Raw genomic sequence first — 22,209 nt, forward strand, 5'->3', positions numbered from 1 at the left:
TTATCATATAGAGCCCATCAACTAAACTGGCTCGAACTACCCAATCTGCTAACACTCAAGCAACATACTATTGCCCATTCCATCACAAATAGTCCCGATAGTTGACCTGCTCACCACAATCTCATACAATCCTACTCAAATAACTGAACACTAAGATCCACTGACAATACCCTTTTAAAGGTTACAAAATCTAGCAGCAGCTTTGGTGATTATCTTTACTCCAACCAAATTTCCATGGCCTGGAACTCCTTCCCTCAATACAGCCTAACTACTTCCTGCCCTACAAAGTTCAAACAACTTCTCAAAGCTCACCTGACAATTGGCTTTGCTCACGTACCTCTCCTGGCTAAACTAAATTGCTACTTTTTATTTTCACTCACCTATTTACTAAACCATTTCACCCCTAGATTCTCTGTTCTCTCCCACCCACCTCTCCTTCCTTCCCAGCTCCCTTCTCCTCTTAAGCTCTTCTTTATACTTTAATCAGTTTTTAACCCCCATTTCCCATCTTTTCACTTTAAAACTGAAACATATAATAGCTCTACTGACATTAATGTAATCCCAAAATGTTCATCTCATATTAGTGTAATCAATTAAGTACTATTGTATATAATTGTATTGCTATTACATTTACTATTTGTTATATTGTTTTTGCATTGTATTGTCTTGTTTACTATGTAACCAGTTTGGAGCTTTTCTCCCCGGGCCTCCGCTGAAAATGGGCTATCAGTCGGACTTTCTTGGTAAACAAATGTTAAATAAATAAATACCTCAGAAATACTGGGTTCTGTATTGCCTGCTGAAGTCATAAATTAATTGCCATGGGTGTAATACTTTATTCCAAATGTTCTTACTTTATTTGCAGGATAATTCAGTTATAATTTTTTAGTGACGTCATTCTTTTTCATGTATAAAATTATGTTTGTGATTGTTTGTAGATGTATATTTCAGGTCTGAGAACTTAATTTTGCAATTGCTGCTAATCTAATTGATGTATTCACTTGTAACAGTATCATATACTGGCTCTTGTCTGCAAAGTGTTCATAGGTAAGTACTAGTCTAGCTGCCCTTGTGGACCATTTTAAGCCTAGTTAGTTTCCCTTTTTGTGCTTGAAATAACCTATCCCATTTGGTTATAGACACGCCTTACCCATCCCAAAGCCAATAATTGTATATTACCGCCAATGAGAATAACTAGGATCATACCATAGATAATTTGAGAGGACCAATTATGGGATAAAGCATTTAGGAGCTGCCTCTGTCCTTTATTAGTAAAGGGGGCAGATCTGAGGTAAATTTTCTATTCCTATCCATTTTTCTAAGTTGCATTTGAATATGGACATGGATGAATTTTGTTTTACGTGGATAGGGAGTCTGTTCCACAGTAGGGGTATACTCTGCGATATATACCTGCCCCACCAAACCATTCTGTTGATGTTGCAGAAGAGGATTAGATCCTTAGATCAAACATTTCTGATGCCATTTGACTTGCTGATGTGCAGTAAATCCATCAGTTATGGGTCAGTGGATGCTTTATATGCCAGATACAGTTCACCTCTTAGCAATCTGTAGGATACCGAGCATAGTGACAGGGCTTTGAGTCAGTCCATGTAGGACATGTTGTTTACCCCTTGTATTGTTTTAGTAAAGTATCTCTGTGGGCATTCCAATTGTTGCACATGTCTGGACAGATGCATGCAAAAGGGGGCATTATATTCAATGATTGGCCTAATGAGGGCTGAGTAAAGGGGGACAATGGTATCCCTAGAACTAGACACAATCCCTTTGTTTATAACCTTTGCAATATAGACTGACTTTCTTACAACAGTAGATACATGTTGGTCAAAAGTTAGGTCACTGTGCACATAAGTTCCCAAATCTCAAACAACTGGGTCATCTCTTAGGGGTGTATTGTCAATGTAGTAGTTCCCTGGGGCAGATTACTTCCCAAATTATGCAATAATGTATTTTTTTGGCATTTAGTTTCAGTCCATGATTTTGGCACCAGTAGATGCCAGACAACAGAAGTCTCAGCACAAAACCCTGCGGGACTCCAGTGGTGACTGGTCTCTTTGTGGAGGTGACTTCCCCTATTTTGATTATCTGCATCTTATCTGTGAATAAGTTGTCAATCCAGTGGGTGACATAGGGATTTATTGCTAGATTATTTAGTTTTTCCACTGTGCCTGAGTGTGGAACTGTGTCAAAAGTTTTGGCCAGGTCAAGGAATGTGGTGTGGATCATTTTGCCTTCATCCATTGCTTTGATGACCTTTTCAAAAAAATCCACCAGGTTGAGCAAGCGTGACCTGCCCTTGATTAATCTAAACGGGTCCAATGTTTGGAGGTTCCCTATGTCCAGACGGATTAATTCCATGATAATTATTTTCATGGCTTTGCATATGAGGTTGGTCAGACTTATGGATCTGTAATTGCCTGGGTCTGTGGATATAACTTTTAAACCTAAATTTTATGCAGATTGCAATACAAAAAATGTTGTTTATTTGGCTACTTGTCTTTTCTGCTCAGCCTTTTACGTAGGCTTAACCAAGAGGAGATTGCGTGATCGCATTTATAACCATCTCTATGAAATTAGAAGACAAGATGAGACCAATGCCTTGGCTAAACACATACAAGAATATCCCTCCCATTGTTTTGCCTTTAGAGTCTTACAGATTATTAGACCCACAGCTAGGAGAGGTAGCAATGAACACATGCTAGCCAAGGCTGAGTTACACTGGATACTCAAGTTAGCAGCACACCTTCCCCGGGCCTGAATAGCTACATACCTTTAAAACCTATACTACTTGAACGTAGATAGGATTGTATAAGTTTACTATATTTTATTTCGTTCCTAAATATGTAGGGTTCTCTTACCATTATACTGTTTGGACATGATGGCTTTAACATTTATATTCTTGTATGACTTTGTCTATTTTTAGCCATGGTCTGAGGGTGCTCCCATTCCATTAACATCCCCTTTTTTGAGGTTTACCCAGTACATACCCTATGTTTATTAATATTAGCTTGTCTTATGGCATGAACATTATTTCTAATATAGAGGTATTATTCACTGGTATCATTTTTCTGTAACTTTTGATTTTATATCTACATGTTTCCTCTTCATAAGTCCAATATAGAACAGCATGAAGATATGAGGTTTCATGCATGCATCTTAATGCCTCTTAGTAGGCACATCGCAGGGTGGTTTCTAGCCTATGTTGGCTTGATACACTTTTAATCAGCATAGACAGGTCACCCTTTATATTTATATTTATTTAAGCTATTGTTTTATTTGACATTCAGAGAGGTCTTATAGTCTAGCTGCTAATATGATGAGCTTGGATTCATCATATATACAGGCTCTCATGCTTGTTTGCACATATCTTTTATGGTTGTGTATATATATTTTTACATACTGTATGTATTTCCTCATTTTTCTCATTTTATTAGCTATGTATTTAGTTTATATGTTCATAGAAGGGAGGCATTTAGTTACGTATTTGAACCAATGCCCCTTTCATTGATATGATTAAGTTTCAAGCAACTTCGCAGTTGTTATAAACACGCCTTAATGCTTGTAAAGTTATGTATACTCTAGGCATTAGGACCCAGAAGAAGCCTTGTCTTCTTCAAGTCATCCTTCAGAAGCACGTGATCCTCCATTATAGCTATGAACGCTTTTGGATGTGTACTATATACAAAGTAGAAATGGTTTGTAAACATATACATGGTTTTGGATCGTGAAATGTTCTACTGAGGCAAAGTAAGCTCTATTTTTATGTTGTACGCTTGGTCGTAGATTTTCAGCGTTCCTTATGTCTATTTTGATATATTCACGCTAGTGAGCAGTGAGTTGTTTTATTTAGTTTTATTATTCTGAACACAGCAATGGCTGTTATGCTTGACGAAAATGAAGGTCAGCATAATACTGAACTAAAATGTATATCTGATGTTGTAGAATTCTTTGGAGCTGTTTTTAGATAAATTTTGTTGTTTGATTTGAATGATGGTTATGATTCATTATTACATTGCTATGTGCATAATTTATATGAACAGTTTTAGGTAATGCATTTCAAACTGTTTTTTAAACTGTTTTTTAAACTGTTTAGATTGTTTTGTCTCTATGACTACTAATTTATAATTGATTAATTGCATTTGTATGTTTAATGAGCCCGCCCAAAAGCTGTATATAAGCATTACAGATTTCATTTTGAATTGATATCTGAAGAAGCATAGCTTGGCTATGCAAAAGCGCTCATTTCATGTTATTTGAATAAAAGTTCTTGCTGTTTTTGAAGGATTGCCTATGGTCATTACTTGGGAGTTGCTGTAACCTATGTCCTGCTGATATTCGTGGTGGCTGCTTTCACATTTTTACAGCTTTTTCTTCCTTTTGTTTGGTGAGAGCACCTTCAGCTGTGAGTAGTATTCCTGGTACTGTTATGTTCATAGGTAAGTACTAGTCTAGCTGCCCTTGTTGGCCATTTTAAGCCTAGTCAGTTTCCGTTTTTGTGCTTGAAATAACCTATCCCATTTGGTTATAGACACGCCTTACCCATCCCAAAGCCAATAATTGTATATTACCCCCAATGAGAATAACTAGGATCATACCATAGATAATTTGAGAGGACCAATTATGGGATAAAGCATTTAGGAGCTGCCTCTGTCCTTTATTAGTAAAGGGGGCAGATCTGAGGTAAATTTTCTATTCCTATCCATTTTTCTAAGTTGCATTTGAATATGGACATGGATGAATTTTGTTTTACGTGGATAGGGAGTCTGTTCCACAGTAGGGGTATACTCTGCGATATATACCTGCCCCACCAAACCATTCTGTTGATGTTGCAGAAGAGGATTAGATCCTTAGATCAAACATTTCTGATGCCATTTGACTTGCTGATGTGCAGTAAATTCATCAGTTATGGGTCAGTGGATGCTTTATATGCCAGATACAGTTCACCTCTTAGCAATCTGTAGGATACCGAGCATAGTGACAGGGCTTTGAGTCAGTCCATGTAGGACATGTTGTTTACCCCTTGTATTGTTTTAGTAAAGTATCTCTGTGGGCATTCCAATTGTTGCACATGTCTGGACAGATGCATGCAAAAGGGGGCATTATATTCAATGACTAGCCTAATGAGGGCTGAGTAAAGGGGGACAATGGCATCCCTAGAACTAGACACAATCCCTTTGTTTATAACCTTTGCAATATAGACTGACTTTCTTACAACAGTAGATACATGTTGGTCAAAAGTTAGGTCACTGTGCACATAAGTTCCCAAATCTCAAACAACTGGGTCATCTCTTAGGGGTGTATTGTCAATGTAGTAGTTCCCTGGGGCAGATTACTTCCCAAATGATGCAATAATGTATTTTTTTGGCATTTAGTTTCAGTCCATGATTTTGGCACCAGTAGATGCCAGACAACAGAAGTCTCAGCACAAAACCCTGTGGGACTCCAGTGGTGACTGGTCTCTTTGTGGAGGTGACTTCCTCTATTTTGATTATCTGCATCTTATCTGTGAACAAGTTGTCAATCCAGTGGGTGACATAGGGATTTATTGCTAGATTATTTTGTTTTTCCACTGTGCCTGAGTGTGGAACTGTGTCAAAAGTTTTGGCCAGGTCAAGGAATGTGGTGTGAATCATTTTGCCTTCATCCATTGCTTTGATGACCTTTTCAAAAAAATCCACCAGGTTGAGCAAGCGTGACCTGCCCTTGATTAATCTAAATGGGTCCAATGTTTGGAGGTTCCCTATGTCCAGACGGATTAATTCCATGATAATTATTTTCATGGCTTTGCATATGAGGTTGGTCAGACTTATGGATCTGTAATTGCCTGGGTCTGTGGAAGATTCTCCCTTATGCAGGGGAACGACTGTAGCTATTTTTCAGTTCCTTGGTACAAACATGGAGGCTGAAACTGAACAGTGTTATTAGAGGTGTGGCTGAATTATGCTTCATTCTTCATGCTATTGGATCCCCATCCAGGAATATTGTCAGGACCCATCAATGCAGCATTTTTAGCTTTTGATAGCACTTTTAGGACTTGGTCTTGAGTGATAGCTGGAGGTGAGTCAGTTTCAGGTATATCTTGAGGAACAGATGGAGGCAAGAGAGGGGTAAAGTTAGAGCTAAATTTATCAGCCATTAGATTCAGAATCAGCCCAACACATTGCTGCACTCTGCTTCTGAGATTACGAACATAACTGAAAAATGTCTTGTGATTGTTTTTGTCTTGGGTAGTTATTTTAGCTGCAAATTTGGCTTTGATGGATTTTATTAAGCTCCTGGTTTTTTTTTGGGGGGGGGGGTTGTCAGTGACAAGGTCTGTAACATTCTGGGAATTACCCTTTTTAGTTTTGGTCAAACTTCGCTTCATTTTTAATAAAGCTTATTGATATTATGGGTACACCATGTGAGTTTGTTTCTGGGGTTTGTCCTGCACTTGTTCCTATGGGGTACAGCTACACTTATGCATCTGTTTACATGCTGGTATAGTGTAGTGTACATTTCTGCATATTAAGTGGAGTTAAATGGGTTTGTGGGGACTTGAAGCTTGCCAATGTATCACTTAGGAATAGGTAGTTTGTTTTCTGTGTGTCCCTAGTTTGGCCATTAGTGTTTTACCAAGTGCTTCTTTTACACACCAAAATAACTGTGTCAAGTAATAATGAATCCCTAGTGTACATTAGGCAAGTTATTCAGTGTCTGATATAGCCTTCCTTAGTCAAAGTGATAAAGCAGTAATCATTCAACATATCCATCATAAAAGTTAAAGTGGTTTTAATTAAGTTACACCTTTATGTACTGAACATTTCTATAGCTTGTTCTCCATTATCTATAACCTGTCTTAAACATTATGCAAGCTAGTAAAAAACATTCATGTCCTCTTCCTAGGACAGCATCTTCCTTTCAAGCCAGAAAATAGTTACATGTCTTCCCCCCATCAAAATTTTAGGTGTCTTTTTTAATGGGGAACTATTTTTCAAGTATAACAATAAGTGCAATAAAATTACATCAAGCAATAAAGAAAAAGCTTTTGTTTCCTAAAAGGAAAAACAAATGAGAAAAAAAGGCAGAACACTGCATACTATTGTTTGTCATTGAGAAATACTATTTACACTGTAGTTCATACAAGTTTGGGGAAATACACTCACATTTCTGTGTTATGTGACCATACTACACTAGATACATGCACGTTCTAGTAAAATCACTCCTCTTCCATTCATTTCTATTGAAATTAATATTTAAAGTGCTTCCTAACATTAGCTGGGGTAGTATCACTCATAAGCCAAAAGTGAGCAAGAGCTTTCGGGGGAGTGTGTGTGGATACAGCTGTACATTAATGAATTTCTTATCGACTCCACTTCATTGATGTAAAGTGATCAATTCCTGTCTCTTGGAATAAATTCTGCTGCATGTGAAATCCCTGAAGTATGGGACCAAGACATTTTACCTTTATCCCAAAGTACCAGAGATCTGGAACTTGGTATATACAGAAAGACACAGGAGTATGATGTTCAGGGATTCCCCCTTCAAAAATGCTTTCATAAAACTACCTAGATCACATCCTCCATTAAAAATATTTTAATTATTTTCAATACCCAAATAAATTAGTTTGTTTCAGTAATTTGGGAGATGACAATGTTATACCACTATAAAGCCATGGGTCTTTCTCTGTCTCCTTCAACATAAAAATAATCTAAAGACATTATGAAACATTTAATGTAGATTATACATTGCAACTGCTTTTAATTTAATAATTAAAAATTAGGAAGGATGATGGCTAAACTTTTTTTTTTAGTTCAATAGCAAACATAAATTGAAGAACATAGTGGGAAGGAGGGGAATTAAGTAGGCAGGCATATATCCAAGCTCCAGCTCTTACATATATTACATATTTTTCCAGGGTATGTTGTCACTTTCATGAAGTCTATAGGAGCATTCTACACATAAATGTAACAATTATTTACAGAATCAATTCATTATTGTCACTAAAGAAAATAAATACACAAAACAGGGAAGCTGTTAAAAATTGCAGGAAAATACAAATCAGTCTAAGTACACTCTAATACAATTATATACATGTCAAATGATAAATGGTGATTTATATTTAAAGTTGAATTTCAGAGTATGCTCAGTGATTCTGCACTAAAGGGAACAGTGCTGAGCACACATAATAATTGATATTATCAATTTCAGGAATGAGAAATGAAAATAAATGATTTATTTGAAAAATGGCATTTACCCACTCTGTATAACAACAGTGCATTCAACAACTAGCACATAGATATATTTTTATTATAATCAAATTTTTTTTGAATGGCTGCTAAATATGTTGTTGGAATAAGCTTCTGTTTTTTTTCCTTTTTTTGCATAGTTACGTTGTTTTTAATTTCCATCTTGTCAGTTGTCAGAGGGATGGAAATCTCTAGTTTCTGTTCACTATTAAAAGTTTTACCCCCCCCCCCCCAGAGTGGAGCTTGCACACATATCCCTTTCAAAAAAACATAAGAAAGACTTGCCTTTTATGTAATAAGTTCTGCATCCTTCCTTCTGGAGCCTTTCCAGCAGTATAGCCAACACAGATTCTTCCTCCTCTCCTTGCTCTGGTAGTGTGACCGAACTCTCATCATAGAGAATAACAGTATGAGTCCTACATTGCCTGCTGAAGTTCTCCTTCTCTTCAGGGCTGGTCATTAGGAAGTGCACAGGCAGACTTCCCTTTCTCAGTCGTCGCAGAATAAGCCCTGGAATTGCTACACTGACAGCCCCTTCAATGTGGGAAGATTCATAGAGCTCCCGACTCCGACAGTCCAAGATCAGCAATCTGGGGTTCACAGATTCCATGGCACTGTAAAGCCATTCTGTGGATTTATTCAGTGTTTCCATTATAGTAGAATTGTATTAAGACATCCAAAAAGATGTAACAGAATCTAGTATCTCTGCAGTCAGTTTTACAGCTTCTGAAGCATAAGTTTGCTTCTATGTTACAACAACGACACACCAAAGAAGCATTTCCAGATTGACCACATCCAACTTGCACCACGAGTGTCAAAAATCAATTGTACTGTGCATGTCAAAAATCAAAAATGTGTATCCTTAGGATAATAAATAAATATTTTTCTCTATTTAATTTTATGGGTTGATACAACTAAATGCACATTATTTCTGAATGATTTTAAAATATTTCAAAGTGTAGTGCAGTTGTTTCTTAATGATTTTAAAATATTTCAAGTTATAGTTCAATAAGACTTAATCTTGGAATTGCTTTTATTACTGACACTCCCTACTCTGCTAGCAAAACTGCAACTGATCCTTGAGGCCTGTGAAAAAAAGAAGCTATGAAATATAGAAGCTGTTTCACATTTCAGCATTAAAGCAAATAAATGTAAGGAGCTGAAAAATGCTCTCTGCATTCGATATATTTACTGCATTGGAACTAACATGTACTATCACTATAGCATAGTTGTTTTGCAAGCTTGAATAGGAAACATAATGTGAAACATTCCACTACAGTACTAAAAAAAGGGAAATGAATTGCAAAATGCATGCAATGATTATTCAGTGGTTTGTAAAGCAAATGCTATATGTAATACATAGATATAAATATATTCATATGGTTCATGTTTTTGGATTTAATGCACATTTTGTCATTCATTTTGTATTTCAGGGCACTGATTTACTGTGGAATTTATTCTGCAGAAGTAAATGTGTAAAACTGCTAATAGCACCTTTCCTGTCAAATTCACACAAATGCATATAACTTTACTTAATAGACAATGCTAGAAAGAACCAGCTTTCTAAGCTTTTCTAGTTACTTCTTTACAGTTAAAGTATACAAAAATTAGAAGTAGCTCCTTTACAGTAGTATTCTGCAATATAAGACCAATGGAATGTTTACAACCTGCAAGATGTGCTCATTATAAAACCGCTTCACCATGACTGTGTTATTTTAACAAAATAATTAAAAAAAAGACGGAATCCAAACTTAAAGTGAAGATTTTCAGATTACTTTATCTCCCTGCTTCTACAGTCATATTTTATTAAGCAGTAAGTTAGGCTTGAAATCAGAGTGGCAGTAAATTGCCAACTCCCACAAGCAATTAACAATACCATTTTTACAAAAGAAAAGAAAGAGAGAAGGAGAGAAAGCGAAATATGCTCAACTTGTCAGCTTGTTTAGGTACCCTCTTCTTTGAATTCCTAAAGCATTTTGTTTCCAATAAGCTCTTCCTGATGTATTTATGTTTTTGTCAGTAAAAATAATCAAGCTTTAAAAGCAGAGGTTTGACATACATTCTGTTAAGGCACTCTAGAGACCCCTGTCGCTGTATATAATGTTTAAAGCAGTAATTGTTCCACAGGTTATGGAGAATGGACCAGTAGGTTCCACACCATGATACTTGAAAAAGCAAAGCACAAATCACACATGTTAAGTAATAGTAATGTTGAGATGTAGAAGTTATGGCTGTTTGGTCCTAGAGCATCCAGTGTATTAGAGTTCCATTCTAGTTTCTGAAGTCTTCAGAGTATAAAAAGGATGAGAAAAGAAACTCAAGTTGCATTATACATCTTTAGCTATCCAAAGTCACTTGAAGAATTTACATGAAATTCCTGTCTTGGAGAAGGACATACACTTGTGCTCTGATGTTTGCAAGTAGTCATCCAGGTTGGTTTTGTCGTCAACCCCTCAGAGAAGTTACTGCAGCAGTGGAAGGCTGGTAAAAGATTAACAGCTTAAACCTCACGGTAGTTTTCAGATATTTAGAAATATACTTGCTTTTCTTAATAGTACAAAAATTGATGTACAGAAGACCTGCTTTGTTGTGTTGAAAAAATCCAAATCCTGTAAAACAGTATAGAAAAAGTCCTATTATTCCTTAGGAAATTAATCAGTCTTGCAGAAAATAAATGGGTTAAATATGTGTATTCAGAAGACTTACACATCATATCTACTACTGGCTCATCTCAGGACCTTTATAACTGCCCTTAAATGTAATACATTTGTTGTCTACCTGCAAAATCTACACCAACAATGATGTGATTTGTTTATGCACAGAATTGAGACAGTCATGCAATAACCTAACCATATAACACAGTAATATCACTCTAGGTTTAATATTTTAGCTTAGTTTGTGCTCTGGAACTCCAGTACAGTCATAAAGGACAGGTTATCACCATTTAAACATCCTCATTCCAGATGAACATTGTCATCCCATTTCCAAATAAGGTGTGCAATATACATGTGATCATTCCCTAGTCTGTATCCTGCAGTACATCCTATCTCACAGTCCAACCATAAAATAAATAAATGCCCATATCATTACCTCTGTATAATGGCTATATTGTAATACAGTGTGCTGATCAGTATGTTAAACTGTAGAGAAAAAACAATACAGTTTTTCTTTTTATACAGAACTAGCTTCAAATCCAGCCATTTTATATATATATATATATATATATATATATATATATATATATATATATATATATATATATATATATATATATTTTTTTTAACATTTGCTTACTGGGAAAGTCCAACTTGAACGAAACCAATTTCACTAGAGACCCAGAGAGAAACATTCCAGATGCATATCTTTGAAACATGGGAGGACACCAGAGCACCAGAGAAAACCCACAGAAATGCAAGGAGGACATGCAGACTCTGCACAGAAGGCACTCCAGCCGAGAATCGAACTGGAGAACCTCTATCTGTGAGGTGACAACACTAACGCTGTACCACTGTACTGTCCATATATATATATATATATATATATATATATATATTTTTTTTTTGTTTCTTTGCAGGGCTGTTATGCTAAGCACATCCGTCTATTTTATAAATAGATGAAACAACTCAGTCTAAAATTAAATGAAATTTACTAACAAGAGAATTAGCATCTAGCAGTATTAGCAGACAAGGAAAACTCAAACCATGGCAGTCTGTAATTAGCAGATGATACTAAGGGTGGGATGGCAAAGTTTACAAAACAGATAAAATAATCCTCACAGTGTCAATAAAAGACAACAAAAGCCACTATTAGTGGAAGAATGGACATTCAATATGGTAGTGGCTGGAAACAAGAGAATTTGAAATGGTTTAAAAGTGGGTGTTCCTTTTCATTAATTCAACTGTATCATACATTACAGATCACAAGAGGTTTGAAAGGCAGAGGAACCTAATGAACTAGTACATCAAAAAGACATTTACATCAGCCCTTATGATAGCAATCAAAATAAAGAGTCACTGGTTTATAACTCTGTGACTTGAAGGAAGTGACAGTGAAGGAAGTATATACAATGTTTCCATGCTGTACTACCTGCCTCCTTTCCTCGTGCACATATATAATAATGTACAATACAAACATATGCACACACACACACACACACACACACACACACACACACACACACACACACACACACACACAACACACACACAAAGTCATATGTGTGTATGTATATATGTATATATATATATATATATATATATATATATATATATATATATATATATGGGTCCTTGTCAGAACGTCGAAAGTACAGTTAATCGAACTGCACTTTGACAAAATGACTTTAGCGAAAGTGCATAACATCGAATATGCACTTTTGCTAAAACAAAGTAAAAAATGAAAAAACATGCAGTTTGCATGTTTTGTTAGTTGTACATCAACATATTCTGTTGATGTACAACTAACAAATCTTTTGTAGAGATCGCGGTATAGTGGGGATAAGGGAATATTCCCTTTTCCCCACTGTAGTGCGATCTCGGAGTCAGAATATTAAATTAGGGGGGTGGGGGTGCAGCCCCCCACATGGGGGTGCAGGGGGAGCTTGCCCCCCTGCATAGTAGTGTTTACATTTTTTTTTGTGTGCATTTTTTACTTTTTTTGGTTTACTTTAGCGAAAGTGCATGTTCGATGTTATGCTCTTCCGCTAAAGTGGTTTCGTGAAAGTGCAATTTGATGAACTGCACTTTCGATGTTTTAACATAGACCCATATATATATATATATATATATATATATATATATATATATATATATATATATATATATAAATATAAATATATATATATAATATATATATATATATATATATATATATATATATATATATATATATATGTATATATATATATATACACATATCACTCCATATAGTGACCGTTCAACATCTCAACCATCTTTAATCCCAATAAACGTGATTGAATAATCATATGATCACTTCTGCTGCCATCACTTTGTGGGAAGTCACAGAAGAGAGGGAAGATGGGAATTTGCTCTTTACTCTCTGTTAATGTGATCTCAGAGTCGGTTTCTATAATTAGCAGGGGTGTGGGAGTGCAGTGGAGCTTTATCCCCACCCCCACAATAAATAATTGTGCTTTGTTTTTTGAATTTCAGACCCTTGGGATCGATGTTTTGATGCATGATCTTTTGGTAGATTGATATTTTGAAGTACATCCATATGTGTGTGTGTACGTGTAGATATTTTGTGTATAATTATATATATATATATATATATATATATATATATATATATATATATATATATATGTGTGTGTGTGTGTGTGTGTGTGTGTGTGTGTGTGTGTGTGTGTGTACATACATATATAGATCTATGTGATCTATGTCACAAGATCAAAGTTTCAGAAAGCTGAACATCATATGTTCGAGACCATATGATTGACTTTCGGAACTGCCTAACAAGAATAAACAACAAAAATCTATGTTTTTGCAGGGGGCCAACCCCCTGCACGCCCACACTCTCTGCATTTTATATATATACCAACTTAGAGATCGCACTACAGTGGGGAAAAGGGTAAATTCCCTGATCCCAGTTGTAACGCAATGTCCATATAAAAGATTTAGCATTTTGGAAAGTTGATCATATGGTCTCAACTATATGAAGTTCAACTTTCTAGAACTTCAATCGTCTGAAGAGGACCAATATATAGATATAAATTTATGGGAACATTACTTTCAGTTGAAATGGAAACTTGTGAAGATTGGGGAATATACCCTTTCCCCCACTGTAGTATGATCTCTGAATTGTTGTATATAATTAGCAGGAGGTGTGGGGGACAGAGGGGCTTGCCCCCCCCGCTAAAACATTGTGTGCGTTTGTGTGTGTGTGTTTTGATGGAAGCCTATGCTTCCAATATATATATATATATATATATATATATATATATATATATATATATATATAATAAAGATATCCTCCATTTTTCAAAGTTCATGTTAGTCAAATTTTAAACTCAATGTGCAGTTTCATTGACAAACATTTTAATTAACAGAAAGGCTTTTAAATAGGTGAAATCAAGAAATTCTGAGGTTAAGGGAATTTTCTGTTTTCCCCAGTATTGTGTGATCTTAGAATTGGTATATAACATGAATATAGTTGTGGGGGTGTGGAGGATGCAGGGGGGTTGTCATCCTCCAAAAGACACTTAGTAAATCTTATCTTAGACTTGCTTTGCATTTAATCAGTTCATGTAATCTGTTTTTGAGCAGTTTGTGATCGATGGAACAATGAAACTGTTCTTGATTAAAGTTGGAGACCTGGTTCTTAAAACGTTGCCTCCTCCTCAATCCCAAAAAAACAAAACTCCTCCTCTTTACACCTACCCGCAAGTCCTCCCCCATTGATTTCTCAGTCATATCTAACAGTGGCACCCTCATATCACCTGACTCTACACCAAATGCCTAGGTATTACAATCGACAACAATCTCAACTTTGACACCCATATTAATAACACTATAAAAACAGTCAACAGAAAAATGGGGTCCCTATACAAGATTAAGCCCTTCCTTATCCCAGCTGCTAGATCTACCATTGCCCCTCCCATCTTATCTCTACACTTCTGTATGCTTCCCCCGTATATACCAACCTGTCTAAAAATAATCTTCTCAAATTGGCCAACTCATAAAATTACATCGCCAGATTTGCCACTGGTAATCCATTCCGAACCCATCACTGTCTGAATCTAAAGTAGCTAGACTGGCTTGAACTACAAAACTTCCTACAACTTTCACAACTTACCATAGTCCACAAGATCCTAAATCACCCAAACAACACCCCTATACTTTCAAATCTCATAATCCCCTATAAAAATCTTAATTCATTACGATCTTCTAATAAAATACTAGTCAACATAAGTAAGTCCAACAACCTGGCAGGTGACTCACTTTTCTCTAACACAGCTGATAAAAACTGGAACCTACTACCTGAGGATCTTACTTCACTTCCTTCCTTGCCACTCTTGAAACAAAAATTCAAAGGTCACCTTAAATCACACTGGTTATGCCCTTGCAGTAACCCTGACTAAGCCTTTCTCCTTTATTTTTGTATCATCTCATAAATTCTGCTTTATTTACTAGTTATATGCTGCCTGCTAACAATTAAAGAAGGAACTGGTACCAATAGACATGTTGACTTTAATTTCCTCTTGGTGCAACAAGTATGATTTATGTTCCTTCTTTGCATATCATTCTGCATATTCCACTGGATATAGCTTTATCTCAACTTTATGTATTTGATACTTTGTTATGTATAGCCTTGTTAGTATGATCTTGATTGTATATGTTACTGTCACTGTATTTATGTTATTACAGCTTTATTTTATCCACTGGAGCTTTTCTCCCCGGGCCGCTACTGAAAATGGACATATATACAGCTAATAAAATAAAATAATAAATAAGTTCCATCAATTAGTTGTCCTATAACCATGCATATATATATATATATATATATATATATATATATATATATATATATATATATATATATACATAGATATAGAGATATACATGTGTGTGTGTGTGTGTGTGTGTGTGTGTGTGTGTGTGTGTGTGTGTGTGTGTGTGTGTGTGTGTGTGTGTGTGTGTCTGTGTGTGTATATACGTATATATACACTTGTTGTTGTTGTGTCTTTCGGCTTTTCCCAGTTAGGGGTCGCCACAGCGGAACTCTGGTCCACTAATGATTGGCAGTTGATTTTTACATGCTGAGTTGCCAGCCATAACGCACAGCCTTCAACGAAGGTACGCCCATTCACACATGTCTAAACGCAGAAGACGCTCTAGCTGAGAGTCGAACCGGTCAGCATCTTACTGTGAGGTGACAACACTACCGCAGCACCTATATATTATGTACATACACACATGTACATGCATACACACACAAACACACACACACACACACATAATATATATATATATATATATATATATATATATATATATATATATATATATATATATATATATATATATATATATATATATATATATATATATATATATATATATATATATATGCTATGGAACAACTTGTTACCACTCCCACAAGAGGGGAAAACATACTGGACCTGATCATCACCAACATGGGGACTCTATGCTCCAGACCAGAAGTGTATCCCTCACTGGTAAGATCAGACCATAAGCTAATCTCACTGGATATTCACATCCTGACTCCACCCCCTGCCCTGAAAACCACAGTGAAAAACTTCTCTAAAGCAAATTTCACACTCCTCAAAACCGAGGTGGAATCCTTCAAAGCCCCTGGGCCTGTGGAAAATACAGCCCAGACCGCAGAATCCTTTATAAACGCATTCTATGAACACCTTCAGGAATGCATGGATCACAAAATCCCATATAAAACCAAGACCCAATCCTCCAAAGGCAGACGTCCTGTCTGGTGGACCCCAGCCATAAACAAACTATACAATAGAAGGAGGAAGCTACTACATGATAGAGCAAAATCCCAAAAAGGGAAGGCATCTCTGATCAGTATTAGCAAAAAACTACGGGCACTCATAAAATCGTCTAAGGCCAGCTTCGAGAGAAAAATTGCACAGGACACTAAGGATAATCACAAGGCTTTCTTTAGTTATGTTAGGAACCTGGGTGGGAATTCCCAGATATGCTCAGAATTAGTCCAAAATGACAAAAAATACACCAAACCCACAGACATTGCCAACATCCTAGCTGACAGGTTCAGTGCAAACTCCCCCCCACCAAAAGGGCAAATATCTATCCCAGCAGAGTGCTGCCCCCCTGACATCTCAGATGCTTCAGGTAAGAGCTGCCCTCTCCAAAGCAAAAAACACAGCATCAGTGGGACCAGACGGTGTCCCAGGCTGCATCCTACATGAACTCCAAGAAGAGCTAAACCCAAACATAAAACTACTGTTCAATCTCAGCCTTACTACAGGATATGTACCCAAAGAGTGGTGTACAGCAACAGTGGTCCCTCTCCACAAAGGTGGTGCCTTAACAGATCCTGGAAACTATCACCCCATAAGCCTGACTAGCTTGGTCTGCAAAGCTATGGAAAGGATCATCATGGACCTCATAAATAAAGATGTTGGGGACCTACAGACACTGGATCCTACCCAGTTCGGCTTTGTTAAGGGCAAATCCTGCCTCTTAAACCTGGTTGATTTCTTTGAAACAGTCACCAAGGCCATTGATGAGGGGAAGGTGGTCCACACAGCCTACCTGGACCTCGCAAAAGCCTTTGATACAATACCCCACTCGGGCATTATAGATAAGCTCACCAGCTTAAATATAAACCCCTATGTCACTAGATGGGTTGCAAACTGGCTAAAGGACAGAACCTACATGGTTAGAATTGCTGGAGCCATGTCAGACTCCAAACCAGTTACAAGTGGCGTCCCACAAGGCTCAGTCCTGGGACCTCTCTTGTTCGGTATATATTTCCCGGAGGTACAGGCCAACACGGAAGGACTGTGGCTGACCAGGTTCGCAGATGACTGCAAACTGGGCACCATAATCGACTCTCCAGCCGACACAAGCATCCTCCAAAAGGGCCTCATAGAAACAGACAACTGGTGCCAGAGCCATGGCCTCAAGCTAAATGCCAAAAAGTGTATAGTCATCCCCTATGGCAAAAACAAAGTGCCCACAAATTACCACATAGGTGGTAATCCATTAAGTACAGAAGAAGTAATTAGGGACCTGGGGACCCAAGTTGATAGCAATCTCTCATTTGACAACCACGTGGCCAAAGTGGTTAGAAAAACATTTTATATAGCCCACCTAATCATGAAGGGATTCACATCTAGATCAGGGGAGGTCATCGTGCCTCTTTACTCATACCTCATCAGGCCCATAATTGAGTACAATGCCCCTTTTGGGATGTACCTTACCAGACACCTGCAGCAACTGGAAAGACCCCAAAAGTACCTCACCAAGAGGATCAAAGGGCTCAAACAGATGCCATATGCTGCCCGGTTAAAGAAACTCCAGCTCTATTTAGTGGCATACCGCCTGCTCAGAGGCGATCTGTGCCTGATGTATAAAGCCATGTCCAACCTGGAATTAATGGACATGCTGCACCTCAGAAAATCCAAATCCCATCGAGCTATGCACTCGAGAGACCTGAACCTCAGCACTGAAATAAATAGGACATGCTGGAGGGACAGATTCATAACCCAGAGGCTCCCTTCACTCTGGAATAAAATCCCAGTCCAGGTTAGGCAGAGTCCCTCATTGACTCTCTTCAAGAGGAATCTTGATGAGTGGATGGGAGATCGTAGGTTTACCCGGGTATCACTTCTGTGTCACTGTTAGACAGAGGCACAGTATACTAACCTCGAAAAAGGGCATAGCAAATTTAATTTAAAATGGGTGGCGAAAGCCAGACACACTCTGGCTAGGCTTATAAATGCCCTAGGGCAGATGGCCTAGTATGAACCTATGAACCTATGAACCTATACATATATATATATATATATATATATATATATATATATATATATATATATATATATATGTATATATTTATATATATATATATATATATATATATATATATATAAACACACACACACACACACACACACACACACACACACACACACACATATGGATTCCTGACAAGTTGTCAAACAGCAACTTGCTGAACCCAGAAAACCGATGCCACAGATCATGGCAATTGTTTTCTGCAAGATTGTGATACAGTGGAATTTGGGGAATTTTCCCTTTCCTCACTGTAGTGTAATCTTAGAGGTGGTATGTATTACTAGCAGGAGGTTTGGGGTCCGTTTCTTTTTTTTTCAATCTGCTGCTGACTAGTTGTACTCGAGCACTCACCATTCTATACCTTTATGTTAAGACCAGCTGTCAAAGATCTATATATACATATATAGTGAGAGAGAGACAGACAGACAGAGATAGAAGGAGAGAGAGAAATAAAATAAATTTTTATTGTGAATAATCTTGGACCATTTAGCCAAAATGCAAATAAGCAACAGCAAAATGTCTAAAACCTTGGGTAAACCAAGCTCAAAGCACTGAGATTTCCATGGTCATAAAACACAAAAATTATTCTTGCAGTGCAGCAAGCCACCCTCCACCACTGATGAAGGGGCAAGTCTCTACACCTCCACACTATATATAACCTTATCCCACTTCTCCAAATTGTGACCTATCCCACTGTTGACATTCTGAGACATCAATCAACACATCCAGGTGACGTTCCAGTTATAGCATTCTTAGCCTTGCTTAACTGTAGGTTGATAAACAGAAGGCTTCCCATGCTTTTGTTTATGATTTTCTTTAATTGCAAATCAAGTTGTATATGTTTGGTGAGTGTATGTATACTCCATTGCAGCATGATTCGCCTAAGTTGCCTTTGCAATGTTATCTGTCACCTTATCTTTGCAGGAATATCTGGGTCTTTAGCTTCTTAGAGCTGGGTTAGGAAGGAACTCTACTTCGTAGGAATGGGGAACCTGTTCCAGAGAATGGGAATCCTCTGAGAAACATAGCTGTCTCTCCAGCATGTCCTATTTATGTCACAAGCAAAATGTAGGTATTTTGATCTAGTAGTTCTGATGCTGTTTGTTTTACAGATGTACAATGGATTCATCACAACAGAGTCCATGGTTTCCTTGTATGCCAGGCAAAGATCACCTCTCAGAAGTCTGTATCATACTGAGTAAAGCCATAGGGCTTTGAGGTGATTAGCATAGGACACTGTGTTTACTCCATGCATTCTTTTTGCAAGAACCTTTGTGGATGTTCCAGTTGCTGCATGTGTCTGGTCAGTTACATACCAAAGGGAGCATTATATTTTATGATGGGTCTGATCAGGACCAAGTACAGTAGTATGATGACCTCTCTGGACCTAGATGCCGTGCCCTTACTTATAAGTTGAAAGATTTTCTTACTAACTTGGATACATTTTGGTCAAAGGCTAGGTTACTATCTACATGAGTTCCCAGATCTCTGACTAGTGAATCAACTTTTAGAGCTGTTTTACAGATGACACAGTTATGCAGGTTAGCCGACTTCCTGTATTTCTTGGTATTGAGTTTTAAGTTATGGCTTTGGCACTAACCATTTTTCTGTATTAGACCATCATGAAGGGTGTTCTTGACTTGCAGGGATTCAGTGACTGCTCCCAGTTTGCAATCATCTGAAAATTTGATCATCCAGAGGCCTTTGACATTGGCTTTGGCCTCTGAGAAGTACATGCTAAAGAGGAGTAGGTCCAGCAGTTAGCCCTGAGGAACTCCACTGGTGACTGGCCTCTTTGTGGCGGTGGTCTCACTGATCCTAACCTCTTGAGTCCTATCTGTTAGCCAGCTAGCTTTTCAGCATGTTTCACAAGTTTACTGTGAATGTCCAAGTGAGGTATTACATCAAATGCTTCAACCAGATCTAAGTAGGCAGTATGCAGCACGTTTCCCTCATTCATTGACTTAGTGACCTTTTCAAAGAAGTCCACCAGGTTCTGTAAGCCTGGTCTTCCTTTGACAAAGCCAAAATGGGATGGATCCAGTGTCTGGAGGTCTCCTATATCCTTGTTGATAATTTCCATTATAATTCTTTTATTGGCTTTGCAAATAAGACTAGTTAGACAAATAGGTCTGCAGCTTCCAGGACCTGTTCAAGCTCCTCCATTATGAAGGGAGATAACCACTGCAGTCCTCCACTGTCATGGTGCAAAGCCTGTTTTAAAACTATGGTTAAACAGTGACTCCATGTGTCCCAATAAGTCATATTTTAGACTTTTCAGGGGCATCCTGGGGTGTTATTGAAGTACATTGAGGCAGTGTTTTTGGCTTTAGCAAGCATAGTCAGTACATGCTCCCTAGTTATAGTTGGAGGGATTATGTTTAAGGGTATTTTTGGGGGGATGGTTGAGGTTTAAAGTTCACTATATCACCAGGCTCGATTAATGTGACACCATTAACTACCACTTCAGCACATCACTATGTGCTGCCCTTGAGGTTGTTGACACAGCTGAAGAAGGCCTTCTGATTATCTTTCACCCAGGAGGCTATCTTATCCATTGAGACTGCCTGTATGTGTGATATTAGGTATTGTATTTTCTGAGTACTTTTGTGCTTGTTGAGGGATAACTTTGCCAATGGTCGGTCTAGGAGACCTTTACTGTTTGGGAAGATTGTTTTTAAGTGCCTCAGCATACATTAGTCTTTGTGTATGTTGTGTGCTATGTGAGGCTGGTGTTGCGTACATTGTTTCGACAAGCTGATGTGTGCTTGTATGTAAGAGTTTAACCTCAGGTGTCATTGTGTAAGTACACCTCTCACATACTGTGTCTATTTCTTTAAGAGTTAAGTGGCTGTGAGTAAACATGAGACAATTGCTACATTGTCTAAAGATGCCCACATCCACTAAGCTGGTTACGGAAAAGTTAGGAAATTACAAATCCATGTTGCCTATTCCTTTGACTTATGAGCTACAAGGGGATGGTATATTGGGGTTAGAAGGCTATTAAGGGTGCTTTGTTGGTGCAGACTAATAAGGGTGCATTATTGGGACAGATTATACTAAACAGTGCTAAATTCTACTGACTTTAATGTTTACACAACACTGAATTCTACTAAATCTATAGGTATCACCACTCAATGCCCATCTAGCTGCTCTAAGCTTGTTGGCATACAATGTACTTATACTCTAGTTCTGCTTTAGAGGGTACGGTTTTATGGACTGTTCTATAGAGAAAATTTGCTTTCTAGGTGTTTGCTACTGTACCGCTGCTAACCACTGCTGCTCATTGGGCACTTCCATGCAAATATGCCAAATTTGCAGCAGCACAGAAAAAAAACAAAAAATTAACTAATGACCCCTCTGGCCAAAAAAATACTCTATGAGCACTTGCATGTTTCCCAACTCATATAGACTAGGCAAACTCA

At 37.5% G+C, this 22,209-nt stretch overlaps 1 protein-coding gene across 1 annotated transcript in view; it reads right to left on the minus strand.

The window, feature by feature from the left end:
• The window catches only part of LOC122809135 (dual specificity protein phosphatase 6-like), a 251,806-nt gene that overhangs the window by 177,874 nt on the left and 51,723 nt on the right, over positions 1 to 22,209 (minus strand). Inside the window, exon 2 of the mRNA XM_044080404.1 lies at positions 8,532 to 10,855. Within this exon, the coding sequence (XP_043936339.1) occupies positions 8,532 to 8,898 (367 nt within the window). The 5' untranslated portion in view covers positions 8,899 to 10,855. The remainder of the gene's footprint in view (positions 1 to 8,531; positions 10,856 to 22,209) is intronic.

Source organism: Protopterus annectens, chromosome 8.part0, assembly GCF_019279795.1.
Source record: "Protopterus annectens isolate FY-2018-M chromosome 8.part0, PAN1.0, whole genome shotgun sequence".
Taxonomy (NCBI): domain Eukaryota; kingdom Metazoa; phylum Chordata; order Ceratodontiformes; family Protopteridae; genus Protopterus; species Protopterus annectens.